At 57.1% G+C, this 22,476-nt stretch overlaps 8 protein-coding genes across 8 annotated transcripts; 2 read left to right on the top strand and 6 right to left on the bottom strand.

Annotated features, from left to right (window-relative positions):
• Window positions 1-492: 492 nt before the first annotated feature.
• On the bottom strand, window positions 493-1,336 carry MKK02DRAFT_43725 (uncharacterized protein; the record flags this gene model as incomplete). The annotated part of the gene is made up of 2 exons (XM_053092578.1): window positions 493-1,103; window positions 1,156-1,336. 2 exons carry the CDS (start codon window positions 1,334-1,336, stop codon window positions 493-495), a joined length of 792 nt encoding a protein of 263 aa, XP_052944825.1.
• A 1,222-nt stretch (window positions 1,337-2,558) lies between these two features.
• MKK02DRAFT_36557 (membrane dipeptidase-domain-containing protein) lies at window positions 2,559-4,424 on the bottom strand (the record flags this gene model as incomplete). The annotated part of the gene is made up of 10 exons (XM_053089445.1): window positions 2,559-2,747; window positions 2,826-2,904; window positions 2,954-3,049; window positions 3,102-3,239; window positions 3,299-3,541; window positions 3,588-3,720; window positions 3,797-3,858; window positions 3,962-4,023; window positions 4,087-4,180; window positions 4,237-4,424. 10 exons carry the CDS (start codon window positions 4,422-4,424, stop codon window positions 2,559-2,561), a joined length of 1,284 nt encoding a protein of 427 aa, XP_052944824.1.
• A 277-nt stretch (window positions 4,425-4,701) lies between these two features.
• Window positions 4,702-6,278, bottom strand: MKK02DRAFT_43722 (uncharacterized protein; the record flags this gene model as incomplete). Its single annotated transcript, XM_053092577.1, has 5 exons — window positions 4,702-4,839; window positions 4,887-5,373; window positions 5,425-5,573; window positions 5,623-5,708; window positions 5,759-6,278. 5 exons carry the CDS (start codon window positions 6,276-6,278, stop codon window positions 4,702-4,704), a joined length of 1,380 nt encoding a protein of 459 aa, XP_052944823.1.
• Window positions 6,279-6,595: 317 nt separating this feature from the next.
• MKK02DRAFT_43721 (putative farnesyl-diphosphate farnesyltransferase) lies at window positions 6,596-8,445 on the top strand (the record flags this gene model as incomplete). Its single annotated transcript, XM_053092576.1, has 7 exons — window positions 6,596-6,623; window positions 6,670-6,683; window positions 6,737-6,922; window positions 6,981-7,195; window positions 7,239-7,821; window positions 7,869-7,994; window positions 8,041-8,445. 7 exons carry the CDS (start codon window positions 6,596-6,598, stop codon window positions 8,443-8,445), a joined length of 1,557 nt encoding a protein of 518 aa, XP_052944822.1.
• Window positions 8,446-9,319: 874 nt separating this feature from the next.
• Window positions 9,320-11,251, top strand: MKK02DRAFT_36555 (vitamin H transporter; the record flags this gene model as incomplete). The annotated part of the gene is made up of 8 exons (XM_053089444.1): window positions 9,320-9,555; window positions 9,623-9,696; window positions 9,742-10,087; window positions 10,134-10,213; window positions 10,264-10,544; window positions 10,590-10,718; window positions 10,768-10,924; window positions 10,974-11,251. 8 exons carry the CDS (start codon window positions 9,320-9,322, stop codon window positions 11,249-11,251), a joined length of 1,581 nt encoding a protein of 526 aa, XP_052944821.1.
• A 353-nt stretch (window positions 11,252-11,604) lies between these two features.
• MKK02DRAFT_43719 (galactose-binding domain-like protein) lies at window positions 11,605-12,558 on the bottom strand (the record flags this gene model as incomplete). Its single annotated transcript, XM_053092575.1, has 4 exons — window positions 11,605-11,781; window positions 11,855-12,139; window positions 12,267-12,372; window positions 12,434-12,558. 4 exons carry the CDS (start codon window positions 12,556-12,558, stop codon window positions 11,605-11,607), a joined length of 693 nt encoding a protein of 230 aa, XP_052944820.1.
• Window positions 12,559-12,954: 396 nt separating this feature from the next.
• MKK02DRAFT_43718 (putative MipD) lies at window positions 12,955-14,619 on the bottom strand (the record flags this gene model as incomplete). Its single annotated transcript, XM_053092574.1, has 7 exons — window positions 12,955-13,455; window positions 13,514-13,934; window positions 13,983-13,994; window positions 14,043-14,198; window positions 14,258-14,424; window positions 14,514-14,564; window positions 14,611-14,619. The coding sequence occupies 7 exons, from the start codon at window positions 14,617-14,619 to the stop codon at window positions 12,955-12,957; spliced, it is 1,317 nt and encodes a 438-aa protein (XP_052944819.1).
• Window positions 14,620-15,337: 718 nt separating this feature from the next.
• MKK02DRAFT_25719 (putative exoribonuclease) lies at window positions 15,338-22,436 on the bottom strand (the record flags this gene model as incomplete). Its single annotated transcript, XM_053087079.1, has 7 exons — window positions 15,338-15,702; window positions 15,746-17,309; window positions 17,353-20,274; window positions 20,325-20,528; window positions 20,574-21,110; window positions 21,156-22,133; window positions 22,182-22,436. The coding sequence occupies 7 exons, from the start codon at window positions 22,434-22,436 to the stop codon at window positions 15,338-15,340; spliced, it is 6,825 nt and encodes a 2,274-aa protein (XP_052944818.1).
• Window positions 22,437-22,476: the final 40 nt, after the last annotated feature.

The following is a 22,476-nucleotide window of genomic DNA, read 5'->3' as shown; positions in this document are numbered from 1 at the left end:
CTGTCGTCCGCCGATGCGGCCTTATTGACTTCCTTGTTAGCAGGCATGGTAAGAATGAGGAAAAGACGGTTCTATAACGAAGCCCGCGTGCTTTGTAATGTAGGTGAAGAGAAGTGAGGATGAGGGGGACACTCTTCCGTACAATAGGCTACCGGGCGCTGATGTCTTTGAGAGAAGCAGAGTGGTCAGATCTGCAATCTTGTTCATCCCTTCAGACTGTCAGACTTCGCTTCGCAAAGGATATCCGTGTGATAGATTCTCGTGCCTTGTACCCAGAGCCACCTCGGGGCAACGTCTCAGAGAAGACGTCTCTCACGGATGACGTGCTTACCATCGTAGTCACCTGGAACATTCGATGCTCGACTTGTCGAGGACCAAGAGCGTGTTAGAGTATGCCTTATCGCCCTCATCAGCTTGATCGACCATGTCACCAGTCAATACGACGACGCCAAATGCAGGTAGATCGATGATCAGGACATACATACAGCGCCACTAAAGCTTCACTCCCCTCTCTCCACCCAACCAGCTCCCCACCCACTGCTGCACGCCCCTCCAACACCCCTCCCTCTCCTTCTTCTCCGCCCTTCCCCACCCCTCCATCGAAACAACAACCACCCCGAACTCTCCCTCCTGCTTCCCAAACGCGCTCCGGCACATCAAACTCAGCTCAAAGATCTTGGTCGGATCAAAAGGCTTATACCGGGGATCCGAGGTCGGGACGTCCCTTCCCCGATAAACCGCCTTGAAGTCGTCGAAAGACAAGTGGAGCGTTTCGGGCGTATGCGAAGATCGAAGAGGGGAGGAGAGAGAGAAGTCGTGTTCGTAAGAGAGGGAAGCGGGTTCTGGGTTAGGAGGGAGTTTGGGCTTGGAGGGTGTGTGTTGCGGGGGAGAGGTTTTGAGGACGAGGGTGAAGGTGTGGGGATCCTCGGGATGGGACTTCCCGTTTATTGGTGCAGGGGATGTGGAGGAGGAGGCGGTCTTCTGCTCGTCTGGAAGAAGACGGAGTGTGATGCCTTGGTAAGACAGCCGAGGGAGGTCCAGCGGTTCCGGCCCAAAGATGTATCGCTGCGAAGCGAAACCTGCCCCGCCCAGAGTCTTGGTGTCTATCCTGTAAGCTTTCACCCATCGGCAGAGGATAAGAACGTGCTAGCTCACCCAGAGTACCCCAAAACCTAGCTCCAGTAGGCTTATCGTACCCTACCGCCGAACCAACATCGATGGGAACCGGGTCCAAGTGAGACTGGCTAGACCCGCCCCGAACGCGGTCGTCCACGGCATGCCAGCGGCTGAAGTGCCAGCTGGGGAAGATTGTTGCGGGCTTAGTGAGGGCGGACATGGTGACAAGCGTATGAAGTACAGTGATGGGATGATTGACTGCGACTCGCAATCTTTCAAGAAGTTGTCGCGACCCCGAGTAGTGAGCGAGCTGACCAATTCAGGTGACGTCATCATATCTCTCTTCAGCTTGAGGCGGATGTGGCGGCGCTTGCTGCTGTCCTATGGCTGGCAAGCCGATACTGCTCTTGCGCCCTGCTCCTTATGAGGAAGATCTGTACTATCGATTCGCCGGCAGAGAACACGATGATCTCTCATGCAGCAGCGATCTCTTCTCCTGTGAAAATCGAAAGGATCTCGCGGTCATTCGGGGCTGTAAACGTTATCTGGACCAAGCTGCGTTATCACCATGAGCGGCTATCGATATGCCCTTCGGATAACCCTGGAGAATCTATCTGCATGAGTATACTGCTTGCATCGCGCTTATCGTATCACCAAAGCGGATCATTGATAGGGAACAAATAGTATATATCCAGTCATCACCTCATGAGCCCGATACGGGCCCTGCCAACTGCTTATCAGCTCCTCGAGACCGCCACCATGACCATCCAGAACCCTACTTCCAACGCGCACTGCTCGTCCGACTCACTCATCACCCGACTGACCGCCCTCGGAGCCCGAGCATACTTCCGCGAGCTCGCCAACACAGGCCTCGATGGGTGCATGCAGATATACAGCGCGCTGACCCATGCAGACACGATCTCGAAAGATCAGCGGGACAAGGGGTTTGCGGCGCTGTATCGGGCAAAGTTGTTGATTGAGGCTGATGAGGTGGAGATGCTTTCGGCCTTGGCGGATTCGGGGAGAGAGATGGCGTTTGAGATGATCATGGCCGGGTACGAGGGGTGAGTCGTCAAAAAGCGTCTTCAAGGATCAGATCTCTAGAGCAGAGCGTGGTGTCTTTTGTGGTGAGCTGATGCAGAGCAGGTCAATTTGCGATGCTCCAAGTCAGGAGGTCAGGGAGGAATGGGAGGAAGATGCGAGAAGCATTGGTGAACTCTGCTACCCTTATTCGAATCCAGATGATTAGCAAAGTTACGTATCCTAAGTTGCGCATGTCAGTTGTGTAAGAGCTATAGAGTATCCCAATTTATAGAGCAAGCACAGCATTTCAGCATAATGCTTGGCCTCTAGGCCCATCCAGTACCACTCCTGCATGGGAATTTACTTGACAAGTTCGACCTCCAACATCATCCCTAATAGGACCGCCAACAATGCGCCCGCTATTGCGGCGGGAACGGCCTCGGGTCCAGATCCGTCCGCTTGCTGTAGATCGCCATACTCGCCTTCTTGCCCTCCGAGGCCATCTTGGCCGCGACTGCCTCAGCGCCGTTCAGCACCCGCAGGACGTTTCCGCCCGCGAGGAGGGAGAGGTCGTTGTGTGTCCAACCCCGCCGGATGAGCTCGGCGAACTACAGGATCAGCTCTAATTTCGCCGTACATAGCTATGTGTCTGCCAGGCGGGCATCGCTCAGTGGAGCTGAACTTACGAGGTTGGGGTACTTGGACACATCCTCCAGTCCATCCGGGGTCTTTTCGATCCCGTCATAGTCTGAGCCGATACCCACGCTATTTCATCAGCTCGCCCTTCTTGTACGACACAGACTTGACCACGTACTACTTCCGTCCAACGCGCTGAGCGATGTACTCCACCTGATCCGCGATAGTCGAGACATTCGCCTTCTTGTCCGGCGACGCAAAGGTCGGGTAGAAGCTAAGGTATCAGCTATGCTCATCCGCGGTAGCAGACGAGAGAATCAGCTCACTTGACCATGACTACACCGTCCGTCTTGCCTTTCCCATGCCCGATCTTATCGAGGATCTGGTCCGGTACATTCCGGCTAAGGTTGTTGAAGTGGCGCGAGTCGGAGTGGGAGAGGATGACTGGTGCTCTCGTGATTTCCCTGTCGGGTCAGTTTACCGCTTCCCTCCCCATGCGATGTTATTCAATGGCATGACTAACAAGGCCTGGAGCGCGGTATCGTCGCTGACATGGCTGAGATCCACCAAGACCCCGAGCCTATTCATCTCCTTGACCAGCTCCTTCCCGAGCGGACTCAGACCGCCCCACTTGGGCTTGACGGCCGCAAAGACCCCGCCGGAATCGGCGAATGCGTTGTTGCAGCCGTGTGTGAGGGTCAGGTACCGCACGCCGAGGAGGTGGTACATACGCAACGCGGCGAGCGAGTTGCCCAGCATGTGCGCTCTGAGATGTCAGCATGAAATGCGATCTTTAAAGAAGGAGGACGCACCCCTCCATACCGAGCAGACTGGCAATCTTGCCCTCCTTGATAGCCCACATGACGTCCGCGGCGGTCCGGCAAAGCGTGAAGTCGGGGTACTTGTCGATAAGGTTCAGGGCGACGTCAATCCGCTCGAGGGTATCTGCTGTGTCAGATATTATCATGTCATGGAGATACAAGACAGATCTGTCCTGCCTTTCGAGCGAGCAAGGGCTTACCTCTGACGGTGTTGGTTGCGTTCAGGAAGTCGGGACCAGCTTCTTCCCTGCAGTCTTCGAAGCTGTCACGTCAGCTCTGTCCTTATGCTCTATGGTATGATGCTAACAGGCCAAGGAGGCCAACTGTCCGCCAGTCCTGGTTATGAGAATATCAGGAGCACTCACATGGACCAAAAGAATCCGCCCATCCGGCCTTTCCGAGCTCGGGGGAGGTCAAAGTGACCGGGCTGCCGGGTCAGATGAAGACCTATAACAGGTACAGATCACAGTGGAGAGGTACTGCAGCTCACCATATTCTTGTTCAAATCCACCTTGTCCACATTGTTCCCATACACCTCTCTCACCAAGATAGGCAGATCCACATGCCCATCAATGACAGGCGAACTATCAATCAGCTAGCTCCAAGTCTAATCCGTAGTCCCTCTCGGCCAGACACCTACGTCTTTAGCCAGTAGTCTGCTAGCTCATTTGGGTCGGTAGGGACCTTCTCCCCTACGAGCCCAATGAATATCGTCCCGCCAACCAAGAGCAGCGCGACGAGGATGGTAGATACCAGTTGGAGGCGCTTTGAGCGCTGCAGATCGGGCGTTTCGGGCTGGAGCCGCGGGATGAGCGGCTGGGATGACATCTTGGATCTTGGGGAGCGAGTTCAGGAAGGAGAGATGATTGGGGGAGGAAGGGCAAAGGGAAGATGCTATCTGCAATTGTCTGCTGTCTGGCTTGGTCAGGGAGGTCTGTCGGTCGGATCTAACCGAGCCAGTACTGTTCCGCATGGACCGAATGACCTGCTGGACTCGCGAATGGCTCTCATCAGCAGGGTCGTGTAACAAGGCTAATAGCCCTCAGAGGCGATCACAGAACAGGTACCTAATACTATACAAGTACATACATCACCGCTCTACCGCTTATCGAGCCTTATTTATCCTCATTTGGCGAGCGAATTTGTTGAATTTCTTGTTGTCACTGGCGATCTTTCGGACCTGAGCTGTATCGCCCTCGTGATGCGCCATCCGCGGCTCAGGGGCGACAGTATATTGTGTCTCCTACGACATTCAGCCTTGCCCGATGACAACTTAGCGCCTTGACTAACCTTAACCTGCGGCATCCTGGCGCCCTTCCGCCCGTGGTTCTCTTTGATGGCCGTAGCCGTGTCGAATCGTCTCCGCCTGACTGCCCCTCCATCCCCTCCTTGACTCTGACTTCTCCCTTGACTTTGGCTTTGACTCTGACTCCCACCTGCAGTCGGCCCATCACCCTCATCCGCCATTCTCGAGGACCTAAAGTCTCCGGCGCCTCCTGGACGCTTGACGATCGGTCTCGACCATGCCTGAACCAACGCATCCGCCGCGCGGGAGATGGCAGGCGTGACGCGCTTGGTCTTGGTGTAGAAGAGGACGATGGGACCAAGGCGGGACTCTTTCAGAGTGGCGGTATCGAGGTCCATCTTGGGGAGGACTTCAAAGAGGGCGGATTGGATACCAACGGCAGGTAGGGCAGCGGTAGCTTCCATAGGCTCGAGCCAGGCCCGGACGGCCTCGAGAACGCCGTTATCCACCACTGATGTCCAAAGAGTCGAGCTGCATAATCAGCTTGAGGTCACTGAAGAGGTCAAAGGGCCCGAAGCTCACTTTCCCAATACACCCATCACCTCGTCCAGCATGGCCAGCTTCGCCGTAGCAGGCATCTGATTCTCGTTGCTCTGCCGGTCCTTGTCGACCGCGTGCATCATACGTTCCCGTAATCTCGCACAGATCTCGTCGTGGTATGTATCGACGACCTGACAGTCAGCCGGAAGCTACACGAGACGGAGCGAGCAGCCGGCTCACATCCACATCATCCTTCTTCTTCCTCTTGGTCTGGGTCGACTTCTTGCCAATAGCGTCTATCCGAGCTTCCAGTTCCAGCCTCTTCTCTGAGACATGATCAGCATCGCCTCCGCCACTTGTGGACGAAACGACTTACGGGTCGCCGCATCAAGCGCTGGCGCATCATCGTCTTCCTCCGGTACTTCCTCCCCCTCCCCTCGCCTCCTCTTCTCTCCCTTATGTTTCGACTTCTTCTTCTTTTTTCTCTCCTTTGACCTCTCCTCCCCATCGTCTTCCTCACCCTCCATTTCTACGTCCCCACTCCCTGCCCTCCGCTTCTTGAATTTCGGGATCTTCGCCGCACTATTCACCGTCCCCGGAACATACGCCCCATCCGATTCTCTATCATCATCGTCGTCGTCATCCGAATCGACCGCCGCCGGACGATGCGCCTCATCGTCATCATCATCATCGTCATCCCCTGCGACAGGCCTAGGCGGGAATGCCTTGCGCTTGGGAACGGCGGGACCTCGCTCGTCCTCCGAGTCGTCGGAGAGTTCTGAGCCACTTCCGCCGAAGAAGGCATCGTAGTTGTCTTTTGCGGGTGCAGGGGCATCAGCCGCGCCCGAGTCTACGGCATCGACATCGATGGGTACTGGCGAGGGTGATGCAGACATGGTAGGTAGAGGTATAGATGAAGGTGAAGGTGGCTGAGTTGGCTGGACCTGTACTCTATGTAGCTTGATAAAGGGGGGGCATGGACAAAGCAGATTAGCCGATAATCAACCGATATGTGACGAGAGTCAGGGCGGGTGGTCCGAGCGCGCCAACTCTCTCTCTGCTGCTTCTCCTGGAGCTCGTCCCATACCTTCTATACCTCATCTATATACACCTCATACAGAGCTACACAGCGCACAAAACAGCGCCGCAGTGAAGCACATCATCCTGATCATACTCTACCGCAAGATCCAGGCAAAAAACGGCTCTACACACAATGGGCAAAGCTCAAAAGATTATCGAATGTACGTGTCTTCTTCCTGTTCACAGAGACCATAGCTGATGCTATAGTGCTGCTGCATCCTGTACGTCCTCATTAGCTCACAACAGACTCATGGACATTCACTGAAACCGCCAGACCGAGGCGCGCGCAGTGATCAACTACAAAATATGGCGCGATACGCGTGATATCACGGATGTCAAGGAATTACCTACAACCTTCTATGACAGACCGACGATGAAGCGGACATGGGACTTTTTGGATATGACAAGTCGGAGTTTTGCTTTTGTGATCAAGGAGCTGGAGGGAGAGCTTGCGCGTATTGTGAGTAGCTCGCACATTGACAGCAGTGACTGGCTTCATATGCTGAGGTAATCGATAGGTCTGCATCTTCTACGTCGTCCTGCGTGCGCTCGACACCATCGAGGACGACATGACGCTCCCAAATTCGGTCAAGCTGCCACTCTTGCGGTCAATGCACCTCAAGCTGCACGAGCCCGGATGGAACTTTGACGGGAGCGGACCGAACGAGGCGGACAGGCAGGTCTTGGTGGAGTTTGAGAATGTTCAAGCGGAGTTTGCGCTGCTCGACCGGAAGTGCGTAACTTGTCCTGCTGTCCATAATATAGCTGATGATCAGATACCAGCTGGTCATCGAAGGCATCTGCCAAAAGATGGGTCGGGGAATGGCCGATTTCGCCGCGCTCGCTACGCCCGAACAACCGGTCGCAGAGGTCAACTCGATTGCCGACTATGACCTCTACTGCCACTACGTCGCCGGCGTCGTCGGCGAGGGTCTCTCCGGTCTCTTTTCCGCTTCGGGCAGAGAACGTCCTTGGCTCGCCGACCAATTAACCATCTCCAACTCGATGGGCTGTCTCCTCCAAAAGACAAACATCCTCCGGGACGTCAAAGAGGATGTCGACGAAGGACGGGGATTCTGGCCGCGGGCTATTTGGGCCAAGCACGGCTTCAACTCGATGAAGGAGCTGGTGGACCCGGCGAGGGAGAAGGAGGCATTGTTTGCCGCGAGCGAAATGACGCTGGATGCGCTCAGGCACGCATTGGATGCGCTCGACTACATGACGCTGCTGAAGTGCCAAACGGTCTTCAACTTCGTAGCCATTCCGGCGGTGATGGCGATGGCGACGCTGGACAGGTGCTTCATGAACCCGTTGCTGTTGAAGAAGAATGTCAAGATCAGGCGAGGGGAGGCTGTCTCCGTGAGCTGCTCGGTATATTCTTTCTGAACCATCAAGCTGACGTATAGATCGTTTCCCGCTCGGTCAATCCCCGCGATGTCTCCTTCATGTTCAAGGGCTTTGCCCGCAGCATCCACAGCAAGGTGCACAAGGAGGACCCGAATCTCCTTCGTCTGTCCGTCGCATGTGCAAGGGTGAGTCTACTTGAGCCGAACGTACCATCTCCCCGCTGACGGTCAGATCGAACAATGGTCCGAGCATCACTACCCCACATTTATCCAAATCGCTCCGGGTCAACAAGCCGCCATCGACAGCGGCACCACGGACGCCCGCGCACCCATGTACGCCAAGATGTACGCCTCGCTCGCTGAGAAGGCCGCGGCCGAGAAGCGCGACGCGGTTATTGCCGACCTCAAGGCGCGGGGCATCATCAAGCCGATGCCGTGGGATGAAATGATCGAGGTCGAGGAGGAGGACGAGAATGGGGAGAAGAGGATGGTGAAGCGCCCCAAGGCGCCCAGGCCGGTCACTGTCCCGACGGAAGATGTGAGCATGTGGATGCTGGTGGGTATCGTCGCGGCGGTGCTGGGGTCGATGATTGCCATGGGGGCTTTGGTGATCTGGTTGGTGGTGAGATTCTCGTAGAAGGGCAAAGGGCACAGGCGTGTTCAGTCGGGTGGATAAAATAGGGGGTCATGGGATTTGATCATGTATAGTCTATCTGGTAGGGCGTTCTGCGGATCGCCATCAAGTCATCCTCGTCGCGACATCCAGCTGTCTGCGGAGACAAGAAGCAACCTCGTTGGCCTACATCTCTTCACTGCCAACATGTGGCAAGTTTCAGGTGATCACGTGACTACGTCCCGGACGGGCCAGGGCCGTTTTGTGCGCCGACACTCACTATATGCATCATTCCGCAAGGCTTCACGAGTCCACACGAGTCTACACATACGACCTTGGTGAATGAGATGGGAGACCATCCCAACTAAGGTCACAATACACCTGGTGAGGTCCATGTCAAAGTCCAGATGAAATCGACTTCCGCGGGAATCACTCGTCGGTCGGATACCGATTCTCTTGGCAGACACTTCTTGGCGCTCGCTTCTCGTTCTCCTTATTGCACTTCCGGCAGCCTCCGGGGTAAGAAAAGATCTAGCCATCGGCATTCCTCCATGGCGACCCCGACCCGCGCGCTGCCCGCTCTGGTGGACCATTTCCCAGCTGCTGTGAACGTCTCCGAGTTACTTTCTCGTCGGTATCACCCCGAAGTCCGCCCTTCTGCTTGGCGAACAGCTCGCATGAGGTACAGATCCAGCAGAACTGACCGCTTGACTTCTGACATTTCACTCAAGACCGAACCACTCGAGAAGTACTCTCCTATACAGAAGTGCGGGGGCAGCGGGGCACCCCCGACTACAGCTAGACACGGATCGAAATATAAGTCGCTGCCCCGTGGGACCCTCCACACCTCCCCATCTCCCGTCCCACTCTCGCCTACCTCCCATCGCTCTCACACATCATGCCAACCCAACCCAAACGCGAAGATGTCGTTCCCCAGCTCGACCTGGTGCGAGCCGCCACCCTGACCGGTATCGACAAGGAAGAGGTCTACATGGTCGACAACATCGACAACCTCAAGGAGGCCTACCAGTACGATGTCAACTCTGCCGAGGAGGTGCTCAGTCGCTACCCTTTGCTTCGGGACAAAAGCGAGGCTGAGCTTAACGTCCTCAACAACCGGGTCAAGAAATTGATGTGAGTCGACCTTTCGGATCGTGCGGGAGCCATCTGGACCTCGGAGGGCACCATGGCTGATTCACAGTGACTACCGCATGTTGCCCATGCTCACACTCTGCCTCTTGATCAACTACCTGGACCGATCCAACGTCACGAATGGTGAGTCCGGCCCTGGTCTATCCCATGGCGCTGCTGACGATATAGCTCGGGTAGCAGGCATGCAAACCGACCTCGGCATGACCGACGTACAGTGGTCCGCCGGCATCTCCATGTTCTACGTCGGCTACATGGTTACCCAGCTCCCTGGTGTCCTCCTCCTCTCCCGCGGTAAACCCCGGATCATCATGCCCCTCATGGTCGTCGCTTGGTCACTACCCACCATCCTGTTCCCCTTAGTCAAGAACGCGGAAGGCTTCATCCTCGCCCGCCTCGCCGTCGGGATCGCCGAAGGCGCCTTCTTCCCCGGTATTGCTCTGATGACTTCATCTTGGTACACCCGGGACGAACTGCCGTTCAGGATGGCCCTGTGGCACGGAGCGCCTTGCTTGTCGTAAGTCATTCACCCTACTCTCTTGAGGTTGACGCTGATCAGCTAGGAACGTCTTTGGTGGTCCACTCGCTGCCGGGGTGCTCGAGACTATGGAAGGAGTCGGAGGTCTGCGAGCTTGGAAGTGGTGTGAGTGTTACCTTCCGGCAGGGACATACAAGGCTTCAACTGATAAATAGTCATGATCATCGAAGGCATCATGTCTTTCACGGTTGCCGGTCTCGCATTCTGGTCGCTCCCCAATTGGCCCAACAACACCCCCTGGATGTCTCCCGAAGAGACCGAGATGGCACAGTATCGACTTGTCATGTCTGCCGGTGGTATCGATGAGGCCGACGCGGATCTCACCGTCATCCAGGGCGCCAAGCTCGCGCTCAAGGATGTCTTCACCTACATCTTCGCCATGATGCACCTCTGGCTCGTCGCTGCGCAGTCATTCAAGGACTTCTTGCCGTCGATCGTAAGTCCTATCGCTCTCCATCCCCTTATCGACACTGACATGCAGCTTCAAACGATGAGCACCAGCAACCTCATGACCTACCTCCTCCAATCACCGCCCTACCTCTGCGGTTTCCTCGCCATTCTCGGGTTCGGGTACACGGCTGGTAGATTCAGGGAGAACACTTGGCACATGGTCAGTCATCGCTTCTTCTTCTCCCAAGGACACAGGCTGACAAACGTAGGTCGGGCCATTGCTGTTGTCCCTCGCTGGCGCTCTCATGATGATTCTCACCTACAACGTCGGCGCTCGATACACCGGTGTCTGCTTCCTCCTCATCGGGACCTCGTCTGCATTGAACTTGCACGTCTCGTGGGAAACCAGTTTGGTTCCCGCCCCTCGTCACAAGGTAAGCACGCCTTGTCTCATTCCCAGAGCACGAGCTGATAGTGCGGAAAGCCGCTCTTATCGCCATTGCCAACACCTTTTCCTCGACCAGCCACTGGTGGACCCCTTACTTCTTCCTCACCAACCAAAAGCCGCTTTACCGGCTCGGCGGCGGGCTCATCATCGTTTCCCTCGGCATCAGCATCATCTGCGTGCTCGCTTGCGCGTGGTGGGCCAAGCGCAAGAATCGCGCTCTGGACGCTGCCGAGGCCGAGGTTCAGGCCACCAGAGCGGCTCAAGGTCTGGAGCCGCTAGCCAAGGGGTGGCGATTCCCATTGTGAGGTGTTGCAGAGCTGGAGGGGTCGGGGACTTGCTTTGTACGACCGGGAGATTGGTAGTTCAGGGTATAAAATAGTTACTCTGGAGGTAGACAGGATGTTTTGCAGAAACATGCATCCAATACGTTTATGGTACCTTCTTCGACTGTCCTGGATGTAAGCGTCAACGACCACTATCGACTGAGCAGTGTCGAACGCGCGCTCAGGCTCACGTCCGAAGGGATCAAGCGATCCTGGTCAGCGCCGCCTTGACGTATTCTCTCACTCAGTCGCATCAGTAGCATGTGCTTTTTCTTGTCAGGAGTGCCATCACGAGGTCAGTCACAGATGAGAAGATGAAGCTGTCCATGTCCACCCTAGTGGATCGTCGTATGTCCACTCCCCTTCTTCTCCGCTAATCGATCTACAGGCGCATCCGCCGCATTCGCAGCGGGCACCTGTCCCAGCTTTGACATGTCCATTTTGGGTTCTTTGGGATCGCCCTTGAACCCCACAAAGCTGATGGCGGATCGTATTCCCGTTGTCGATTCAGACTGCCTCGTCAGCTCTGGGCCCAAACCCAAGTAGGCGACGTGTGGCCTGCATGAGATCACACAGGCGACTCACAAGAGCAAGCGTGACACAATGTACATTGGCCAACCTCTGCACCTTCAATCCCCATTCTTCCACCTCTCGCTCCCCTCCTGGTCCTCTTCTGTACCCCGGAGGCGGAGAAGAGACGTCCAGGTCCATTATTGGCGTGACGCCCTCGAGATCGGAAAAGGAGGGGCAGTGAGGGAGGTTCGCGAACAGTCGTAAGCGACTGGAACGATGTGGGTGGGACGGGGCTGGCGGGAGGAGTAGGAGGGTGCGCAGCCGGAGGGAGGAGATGAATGGGATATGGATGATGAGCTGCGACGTCAGCAACTGGAGTTGGACCAAACTCCGTGTAATGGGTGTGCGGCTGCCCTCGGGCTCTCGACTTCATGGAGCTGTTGCCCACGGTCCCGCCAGTCCAGCTGGAAGCTGTCGAACTCACCTCGTCATCTACGCCTGATTCTACTATATCGTCCGACAATCTCTCATCCCACGTCTTGACGATCAACGGTGCCGATCCAGGCACTTCCAGGTTCACACCCTCTACGCTAGCTTGGTCAGCACACTCTCCGTGCTCAGCCAGCATTAGCAAGCTGAACGTGAGCTCACTTATCCCGGTCGATCCAGCTCCAGAGATTCGAATTGCTTCCCTCGCCCGCTGAGACTCGTTCGAGGACCTGAGTAGAGACGTTGTTGTTAAGATCTTCGACCGTCAGATCGTCGGCGCAACTCATCTCGGCGACGGTGCGATTGGGTCAGGGAGCAGCAAAGGCGATATAGGCGCGACTTGGAGGCGGTGACTTGGGCGTAGGTACGTGCAGCAGAAAGCTCGCCGGGCGGTCAGTGATGTTGTGATGTAGATGGTGAGATGAAAAGAGAGAGAGTGGACGAGAAGAAAGGATGAGTTCGCTGGATCGCTTGACAGGTTCGGGCATTATTGATAGCCTCGGCCGAGGCGCCGAGTGGCGACGCCCGAAGCCAACCTGGGTCTCATAGGCGTTGGCATGTAACGGCTTGTTGCTTGGGGCGATAACTCCGTGACAGACTGATCCCATGGGATGCAAACGAAGAAGTATATCCCAAACAACCTGTATGAGAGAAAACCTATGCCCCAGCCAGCGTAGCAACCCTCATGATCCCGCATCGTCCTCCCACCAATTCCCGCCTCCTCCGCCTCCCCCACCCCCTCCCCCACCCGCCCCTTTCCTCCCCCTGACTTCTCTGGTCCCATCCTTGTGCCTGATCACCTCCGTCACACCACTGCTGATCCCCTTCTGCCCTCCCCCTTCGCCCAACCCACCCGCCGCCGCCGCCTGTTTCCTCAACTTCTTCTTCTTGCGGTTGTCCTCCGTGGCTGCAGCGTGCAGTAATCCGCCCTCGTCCTCCAAGTTGGCTGTCTCAGCGCCCTCATCCTCGTTCTCTTCCGCAACGTTCCGCTTTCGCTTGCCGCCTTTGGCGGGTGGGTCGGTCTCGTTCAGGACGGCAGAAGAGGCCTTCTCCTTGCCTTTACCAGCACCGATACTGGGTAACCCCATCTTCTCGCGGTATGTCTCGGTGATGGACCGGACTTGTTGTTCCCAGACCGTCTTGTGAAGTCGATAAAGCGCCATCGTCGCCCTAGCATCGGTCACCTAAGCGTATCAGCCCCAGTCCCCGTCATATCCCGATCAAAGCGCCAGATCGACTCACCGAACTATGTGCCCCCGTCTGTATCTTAATCCCCAGTTCCATCTCCGCCAACCTCTTCAACCCCGGCCGCTTCGTCTTCGCCTTCTCCCTCAGCGGCTTGCACTGCTGCGTGTCCCTCGTCATCGGTCCCGGATGACTCAGAAGCAACGCCTTCATATCGTTTTCAATCGCATGGCCGACAACGACCCTCCCCTCGCATAGCTCCGATACTTGTTTCTGGACCGTCTCGAACTGGGGCGCGCCGACGACATCGGATGCGCGGATACCGGAGATCCAGGTTCGCCAATCCGTGACGGTCTCGCGGGGCTGGACAAAGGTGTCGAGCAGGACGTGCCCATGATAATTGACGACGGAGATCCGGGCGAGGCAGGATTCGGAGCCTAGTGGACCGAGACCGACCATCTCGCAGTCGAGCGCGATGCTGGATGTCAGCGAGTCCCTCCGTGTCCTCAAAGTGAGTATAACTCACTATGTACCAGGTCTGACATGTTAGCTGTCTCCCTTAGCCAGAGACAAGTTTCGAGCTCACGCTTTCTTCGCCTCGCCCAAGACTCCTTTTCCAGTCACCATCACCCTCAACTCTTCAACCAACCTCCGATCCGTGCAGTCCTCCGGGACAGGCAAGAGCATGACAGATTCCTTCGTGTGCGCTGGTACATTCACGCCGACCGTCTGCCCTGCCGAGCTGGTGCTGTCAGCTTTAGATGCCGCAGCCAGCATTGTTCTGAGCGGGACGGGACATACGAAGATTCTCCAACCTTTTCGCTCATCCCGCTCGCGTACTCTCCTATACCCTGCCGCATCATCCTCTTCCGCTGCTTGCTTGATAGTTCACCAGACATGATGCTCGGACCGCCTCGGGGTTTGGGGGTCGTCGAGGACCGCGGGCCAGGGCTCGAGGAAGTGAGCTTCTGTGGATATTCAGCTCTGCTCTCCTCGCCAATACGATCTGCGGCACTGGGCCGCCAAATGATACGCAGCGGTCAGAAGCGGCACTCACTGTCTGCAGAGCAGCCCAGTTGCTACCTGGCGCAACAGCGGCAGCTTTTGCCTATCCAATCAGCACAACCCTGCCCTTTTATCCCTGACCGACTCACTTTGGCCATCAGGCGGCCGAGGAACGATGCGAGTCGGAAAGATATAGCTTCAATGAGCCCTGCCTACGGCGCGGCAGCTTTGACGGATAGCGATAGAGGGCTATACAAGGCAGGATGAAGGACAACATGCGCAAGGGGTGGACCACCAAAATCCGCCGCCTCCACTTGCTGGCTTGAGTGCGCCAACGGAGATTGCGGATAACTCCAGGCAGTCTATGATCATGAGCTCGCGATCGTCTTCGTCTAGCTGTCATGAGTCGGTCATGCAGATGCCAGAGACGTGATGGAGTAAGGGTACACTATTCATTCATCTCTTGTGTCTCTAATTTACATTTCTTCAATATACTAAGCTACTCCCTTTGCTTCACCATCTACCTATCAGTACCAGCTACGGGTTATACTAATATCACAAACAGCTAAGATCATCCCTCCCTCTGTTCCCCCTCATCACCGTCACTGCAATGTTGAAAGCTCTTCTACATGTCTCCCCTTATCCTTGTTGTAGAAATATGCTGGATGCAAGTATAGCGAGACCGGTGGAGTTGGGGGTGGGTGCGGGCCAAAGGAGGGAGGGGGAAAGCGTAATGTCGTAGTCGTACAGAAAAAGAAAAGGGAAAGTATGGCATTGATCTCGGACCTGGGGAGATGATGGGATTATAGAAGAGGTCGTGATAGATCTGACACGGTCAGCTTTGCCTAAACCTCAACACTCGACTAGACTCACCATCTAATTCTGCGTAAACCCCAATCCACCACCCAACAGCTGTCCCTGTCCCTGCCCAACAATATTCGCATGCACCCTCCCAAAGATGTTCTGGTGCTCCTCATCATTTCGAATGAACGCCTGATCCCAGAAGCCATACGCCTTGTTATCGAGCAGCTCGATGAAGGCGACGATGAGACCCCAGGGGTGAGGTCGGGTAACGACGACACGCTCGAGCAGGACTCGGCCGATACGCTCGGGGATAGCGTTGGGGATCTCGGCGCGGGCCGAGGTACCGAAGAGGAAGAGGATGAAGGAGGTGAAGAAGAGCGTGTGAGCGGAGGGGTATCGAAGCTGGTCGGCGATGACCGAGAGCATGTAGTATTGGCCTAAATGTCAGCGACGTCCTTGCTCTAGCAACAGGCAACTCACCTTCCGCGTCAAACGCAAACACCAAGCTCGTCAAGAGAGCAACCTCCGGCGCCTTGCGATCAAACTCTGCATTCCCCGTCCGGGCCGCCCGGCGCTCCACCGCGGTTGTACCGAGGTAAAACACGGCCGCGTGCAGGAGGGTGTGGTTCCAGTTGACAATAGGACCTTCGGATCCCATCGTCTTGATGGCGATCCGGCTCTTCAACTCGGCGACGATAGCCTGGAGCTGGGGCATGCCCGAGCGGACATACTGGTCGATCGCACCTTTGACGTTACCCGAGTTGAGCGCGTTGATGTAGTCCTGCCGAACGACGGGGATGAGCTGCATTTCAGGGATGAGCTGGTCGAGCCGGCGATAATAGTCCGGGAGGGGGGCTTGGCTGTTGGGGAATGCGCAGAGTACGATGTTGCGCAGCTGGAGGCAGTGCGCGGGGATGGCGGTGGAGAGGGTGTGGTAGTACTCGACGAGGAATTCAGGGAAGTCGTGCATGAGCACAAGGAGGATGCGGGAGGTGGCGCGGTAGATGGACCGACTGCCGACGTCGAGCTCGCCGACTTTGAGGAAAGGAGCGAGGAAGCGGAGGAGCCACATGAGACAGCGGTGGAACTCTGGCCACCCCTCGTCCCTCGCCGGCGTGTCGAGGAGCTTGGCCATGAAGAGCCGGTGGGAGATGATCGACGTGTACCCAAAGGCGAACTTGGGCGCGTACGTAGGCTGGATGACCCCCATGCTGTTGGCGAACGCCTTGAGGCATCCGACGTACGTCTCCCGAAGAGCGTAATTGTCCCCGATTATAGACAGCTCGTTGAGCATCGTCATAAAGAACCGGGCCCAAGGACGCTGGTTGAAACTGTCCTCTGCCTGCACCGAGCGGTGGACGAGCGAGTACGCGATGATGTTGATGATCTTGTTGTAGTAGTAGACCGTCCGCCTCGCGCTCGACGCGTCCGACTTGTCACCATAGTGCTTGATGATGAGCACGATGAGCTTGGCGAGCGAGTCGGTTCCGAAGAACGCTGGCTCCCGCTCGCCCAGCTTGGTCGCGTCAAGGTCCACCGCGCAGTTGATGGCGACCCGGTAGAATGCCGTGGAGATATCCTCGCCGCTGAGGATACCCTCTTTCTGGAGATAGGTGATGTAGGGGATGAAGGCGTCTTCGGGACGCTTGGAGCTGCTGAATACCCGGACCCACTCGAGGAAGTAGTGCGAAAGCCGGTCCTTGTCGATGCTGAGCTTGTCCTCGAGAGGACCGCTGGGGGGCATGTCCGTCGACTTGGGACGGTTAGGACCGATCCGGAGGTCTTCGAGCAACGTCTCGATGGAAGGTGTTGCCCGCTGACTGTCTCGCGACTTGAGCAGGACCGCCAGACTCTGCGCGAAGGCCGTGCGGGGGACGAGAGCGCGCTCGCCAAGGGAGCATTCGCGGATGAGCTCAGCGACGAATTCGTAGAACTCCGGGCTGGGAGATTGAACGATCTTCTGAGCGAGCTGAACGTCCAACTCGGGAAGTGCGATGAAGCCGGCTCGAATGAGCAGTGTAGTGACCGGGACGTTCAATTTGCGCTGCTCATCAGCTCTGACTAGGACTCGGCAGAGTAGAACTTACAGCATCGTCCGCATACACCAGCCACTGCTTGACCTCCGCATCCACCTTTGGCGCCACCTCGCACAGCCCTTGCAGCATCAAGACGTAAATCTCCCTGCCGAGCGGGACCGGCGTCTTGTACAGCAGCTGCACAACTCGCTGTGCAATGACCAGGGTCATCTGCTCACGGTTGCTCGTCTGGCTAGCAAGCAACGGCACCGCCCGGATCGCCTGCCGGACCTCATCCGTGACGCTGGCGATAGTAAGTCCCTGGGCTTGGGCCTGGTTGACATACTTCTCCATCTCGGCGACGATCTCGTGGAACTTTTCAATGGTCGTTTGGGCGGGCACGACCTGTTGAACCGGCTCGAGAACCGCGGGTGTAGGCGCCGGGTCTGGGATACCGCCGGCAGGAGTGGCATTGCGCTTGATCTCGAACCCGTCCGGGCCATAGTTGGCATAATCACCATTGACGGCCGCTTGGGTAACGAGACGCGAGTGCTCGCTAAAGTCTTCGTAGACCCGGAGCTGGGCGGCCGAGAGCCCGCCAGATCGAAGCCGGAGCGGATCGGGAAGTGCGCCGTGCGAGATTTGCACCCCGAAAGATGCGCCGTCCCAGAACGGCTGGGAGCTGCGCGAGTCCCGGTGGAGTCTGCGAGCGGCATACTGCGGCGCCAGATTGACGTCGATATCCTTGACCGCCTTCTCCATCGCCGCCGTCTTGATGACATTGCACGCCGCGTCCAGGTTGTCGTTGACGATCCCCTGGATAGGTACGTCCGGCATGGTCTCCTCAGTAAAGCCATTGCTGACCAGCATGCCGCGGATATTGGTGATCATGCTGGTCCGCAGCGCCTCTTTGCAGGTGACGAGCGCCAGGTTGCCCGCCAGATTCTGCACCATCATGTGCGCCGCCTGCCGCATCTTGTTTGGGTCCCCTTCCATCCCAAAGTCCTTCTGGACGAGGTCTCGGGACGAGATACCGGCGATCGTGACCGACCGCTCGACGACGGGAATGACGATATCCTTGACGGCGCGGGTGACCGAGTGTGCGACGATCCGCTGGAGCGTGGGAGCGGTGAAGATTGGGTATTCTTGGCTGAACACCAAGTGTTGCGGGAGCTCCACAATAAGCTCATCAACCCGACGATTAAACGCCTCTTGCGCCGCAGCCGCCATCTGCTCATTCTGCATCTGCTGCATCCGCACTACCGCCTCATTCGCCGTCGTGTCGGTGTTACGCTGCGAGCCATTCATCATCTCGGTGATGGCCCGCTGCAGCTCCGCGTCGAGCCTGTTCGGCACCTCCGGCTGGGGTTCCGGCGGCGGGACATGTGTCCTAAGGATGTTGGCCGCTTCAAACTTGTCGAGCGAGACGCCGAGCTTGGAGAACAAGACCTCAATCTCGAATTTGAGGTTGAGGCGGAGCTCTCCGTGGTGGTAAAATTCGACGAGGAGCCGGAGGACACCGACGAGCCATGGGTTGGGCGGGTGGAAGACGCTCGACTCGATACAGCTGAGCATGAGGTTACAGACGAAGGGGACGGCAACGATCAGCCGCTTATTGTCGAAACCCTGGACGAGGAGGTCCTTGATATTGACCTCGCGCAGCTTGAGGGGCTTGTTCCGCGCGAGCGTGATCCGACCGAGCCAGAGGGCGATGGTCTTGAGCGAGACCCGTTCCGACGCCGAATTGATGGTCGCCTCCGAATTGAGCAGGTCCCGGGCCTTGCGGTACGTCTCCCAGAGGACGTGCCGCTCAAACACCGCCGATCCCAGCGCCTCCAGGATCCGCATGTACATCTCGTGCCGGTTCGCCTCGAGACTGACGCGGAGATCGATAAAGTAGTGGGCAAACCAGCGCGAGTGCTGGTCCGCAAACACCGCGGTTAACTCGCCCATCTTGGTGTCAAAGTTGCTTTCCGCGATATTGTTGATGATAAACATGATCTGATCACGGTGTCGCGGTTCCGGCTCGACAAATTCGTCATCCCCCTCCTCGATGAGGATCGGCAACTTCAAGGCGGGGAAAGCAAGCTTCACCCCACCCTGCAGATCCAGCTCCTCCCTCTCCGACAACGCCGCGAGAATCTCCTGCAGCAGACCCGGGTGCTGCTCATGCAGTGCCGGAATCTCGATGAGCTCCCGGCAGAGACCCGGAAAGTCGACGAGGGATGCCCGGAGGATACAGAGCGCATTGATACCGAATTGGTAGAGAGCGTCATTGGGAGGGATAGGCGACGATTTGACCGCGTCCAGGACGTAACGAGTAGCGACAAAGGCCGGCGTATCCTTGACGAGCCGCCCGTCGATGATCGCACCAAAGAGGATACCCGTCATGGTCAACTCTTTGGCCGGGTACGACTTGACGAACTTGATTTCGTCAAACAGCGAGTGTAGCGCGCAGGCAAACAGCTCCTGGTCCCTCGTTTCCGCCGACTTTTGCCTCGTCCGCAGCTCGTCCACCACGTCGTCCAGCTTGAGCTCCCCGCTGTACATTTGCTGGTACATCTCATCCACCTGCGCCGTGGCCTCCTTCGAGTACTTGGCCACGCTGAACCCTTGCTCCTCTTTGGACTGAGGCCGGAAATTAAGTAGACGGGGGTGCTGGATAAGGATATCGGTGCGGAGACCCTTGAACCGACGGATATCGTCTTGGTCAAGGTTCCGGGCGTTTCGAATGACGCGGATAAAGATGGAGTAGATTTCGGGACCGAGGGTGTGTTTGAGGGCGGGGGCAGATTCGGGCTGGTGTTGGTGCTCGCCTTCGAGGTGGATCTTGTGCTCAACGAAAGCAAAGATACCTTCGAGGAAGTCGTGGCCCTTGGCCTCGATACCGTCCGCCAACCACTTTTCGAGGTCGATCCGCTCAGCCTGGGAAGCTTGAGCGGCAACGTCCAACGCAAAGTGGAAGTTTTCGGAAGCGATGAGGTTTGACAGTATCTGCAGGTCAGCTCGATCCTGATTTCCCGGAAGAGTGTACTCACCTCGACTTCCAACGCAATATCCATGATCCGCCCAAGATTATCCTCTGCCTCGCTGTAGAACTCGAGCAACACCGCCAACAAGTTCTCCGAGTCATGCTCCCACAGCTGGTGGAACACGAGCTGTGAAGAAGTCGCCTGTGCCGCTGGAGTCGCGAGATATACCGCAAGCAGGCGGGTGTGGATGTTCTGCACCGGTCCAGGAAGGGGTTTCTGACAATTAGCAGATACCCCTCGATTACAGTTTCATATACTCACCGGCAGCTTCTCCAGCGCGATCAGGACCAGCTCTGGCGCTATTGAGCCCGCTCTGTCCAATCGTTCCGTCGCCATCCGCCCGATCTCCACCCTCTCATCCGACGGCAGATCGCCCACCTCCCCTTCCGCCACCGCGCACGCGTGCACCAGAATCTGAATCAGACCAAGCGTATTCCAAAGTCCCGCACCTTGAATATCCGTCGCCTGCTGCCTCGCTGCCTTGCTCCACACCCGATCATGCTGTGGTGGGTTGACGATCCGCGCGAACGCGTCCGGGGAGGGCGCACCGGGCATGGTGAATAGCGGGATAGCGTCTGGGGAGATGGAAGTCATTCGCCAGATAATGTGGAGGAGGGTGATCATGTTATTCCAGATGGGTTCAGAGGGAGATGCGGGGAGAAGGCCGGTGATGGGTGGAATAGGGTACTGGGAGGGTTGGAGGAGGAGGGCGACGAGGAGGGACATGCATGGTTGGTAAGCGGAGATGTCGTTGGGAATGTCGAAGGACCGGACGATGTCCGGGATGGAGATGGATGGCTGAGGGTCAGTTGTAGGCCATGTAATGCGATCCCGGTGACTCACGACTGTGCTCAATCCCTTGACGACGCCATGAACGTCAACTATTCTCCCCTCTCTCAGGCCGTCGCACAGCCCGTAGACCGTCCGAGACGCCTCCTCTGTGACTGCCTTGGCCTGTTCGGCACTTGATAGCCCTTCCAATAGATATGGACCCCACCAGCGTCCGATGACCGCCTCTACGGTCCCTTCATCCTGGGTCAGCCCGTCCCCTAGCTCAAAGAGGATATCCTCGAGAGGGATTGAGCCAGGCGATCTCGGCGGTCCACCTGGTGAAAGCGCCGACAAGCTCTGAAGGATGATGGCGGGGGAAGAGAATTTGGTAGCGAGCGATCCGAGGAGAGCTGCCCGTTGGTGTGAAGAGATTGGGGACGGGTGGGGAGCGGTAGGATTGGTCGGTGTAGGTGGGCGGGAGAGGGTATTACCGCCTGAAGAGGATGATCGGGGATAGAGAGCAAGTATGAGCGTTCTCGCTTCTTGCAAGGTGAGGTCATCGGTATATGATGGCGCGCCCGCAGTTGGGCCCATCGCCCAGAATGGGACGCCTGGAGCTCGTAATTGCTCCATGACGGGCTGGAAAGTCTGGCGGAGGATGCCATGTACCATTTCCGCCGAGGCGTGATTTGGCGGGTAGACATTGGGGGAGGCGAGAGTGTAGGCGGTAAGGGAGAGGAGGAAGGATGGGGGGAGACCGAAAATCCGGAGCGAGGGGAGCGGGAGGGCGGTCGATTGTGCTTGGGAGAGCATGACGGAGCAGAAATGAGGAGCGAGCGAGACGTCCCGTGATGCCCTGACAGCCTCTGTGACGAGCAGTCGCCAGACAAAGGCGGGCGGACCAGTCGACTGGATATTGGGGGGAGGTGCCGCCGGGTCGTCCTTGTACTGCTGGCTATGCTGGATGAGGGTAGAGATGATAGGGTTGGCGACGATAGCTGCGCGGCGCAAGAAGTGATGGTACATCTCCGGTCCGTTGGTTGATGCCAACTAGTCCATCAGTTCTTGTCCCGCTGACATGGAGGAATGTGTACTCACCGCCCGGATCTCATCCGCATGCTTCTCGAACCCTTCCTCCGTGAACGTCGTCAACAGGAACACAATCTGCGCTCTGACGATCGACGCTGGATCACCTCCTCTACTCCTTCCACCGCCACCTCCGCCTCCACCTCCACCGCCGCCGCCACCTCCTCCGTCCCCAGTATTAGACGCTCCGCTGGCATTTCCACCAAAACCGGGCGGAGGGCCGGTCCTGGCGACCCCGCCTCCCAATCCGGGAGGAGGGATTGACATGGGCTGGGGCTGGGGCGGTGGTAAAGGTACGGATGGACCT

Source organism: Dioszegia hungarica, assembly GCF_025882075.1.
Source record: "Dioszegia hungarica strain PDD-24b-2 chromosome Unknown MKK02contig_8, whole genome shotgun sequence".
Lineage (NCBI taxonomy): Eukaryota > Fungi > Basidiomycota > Tremellomycetes > Tremellales > Bulleribasidiaceae > Dioszegia > Dioszegia hungarica.
Note: the sequence above shows the minus strand (reverse complement) of the source record. Positions and strands in the feature narration are given on the sequence as shown.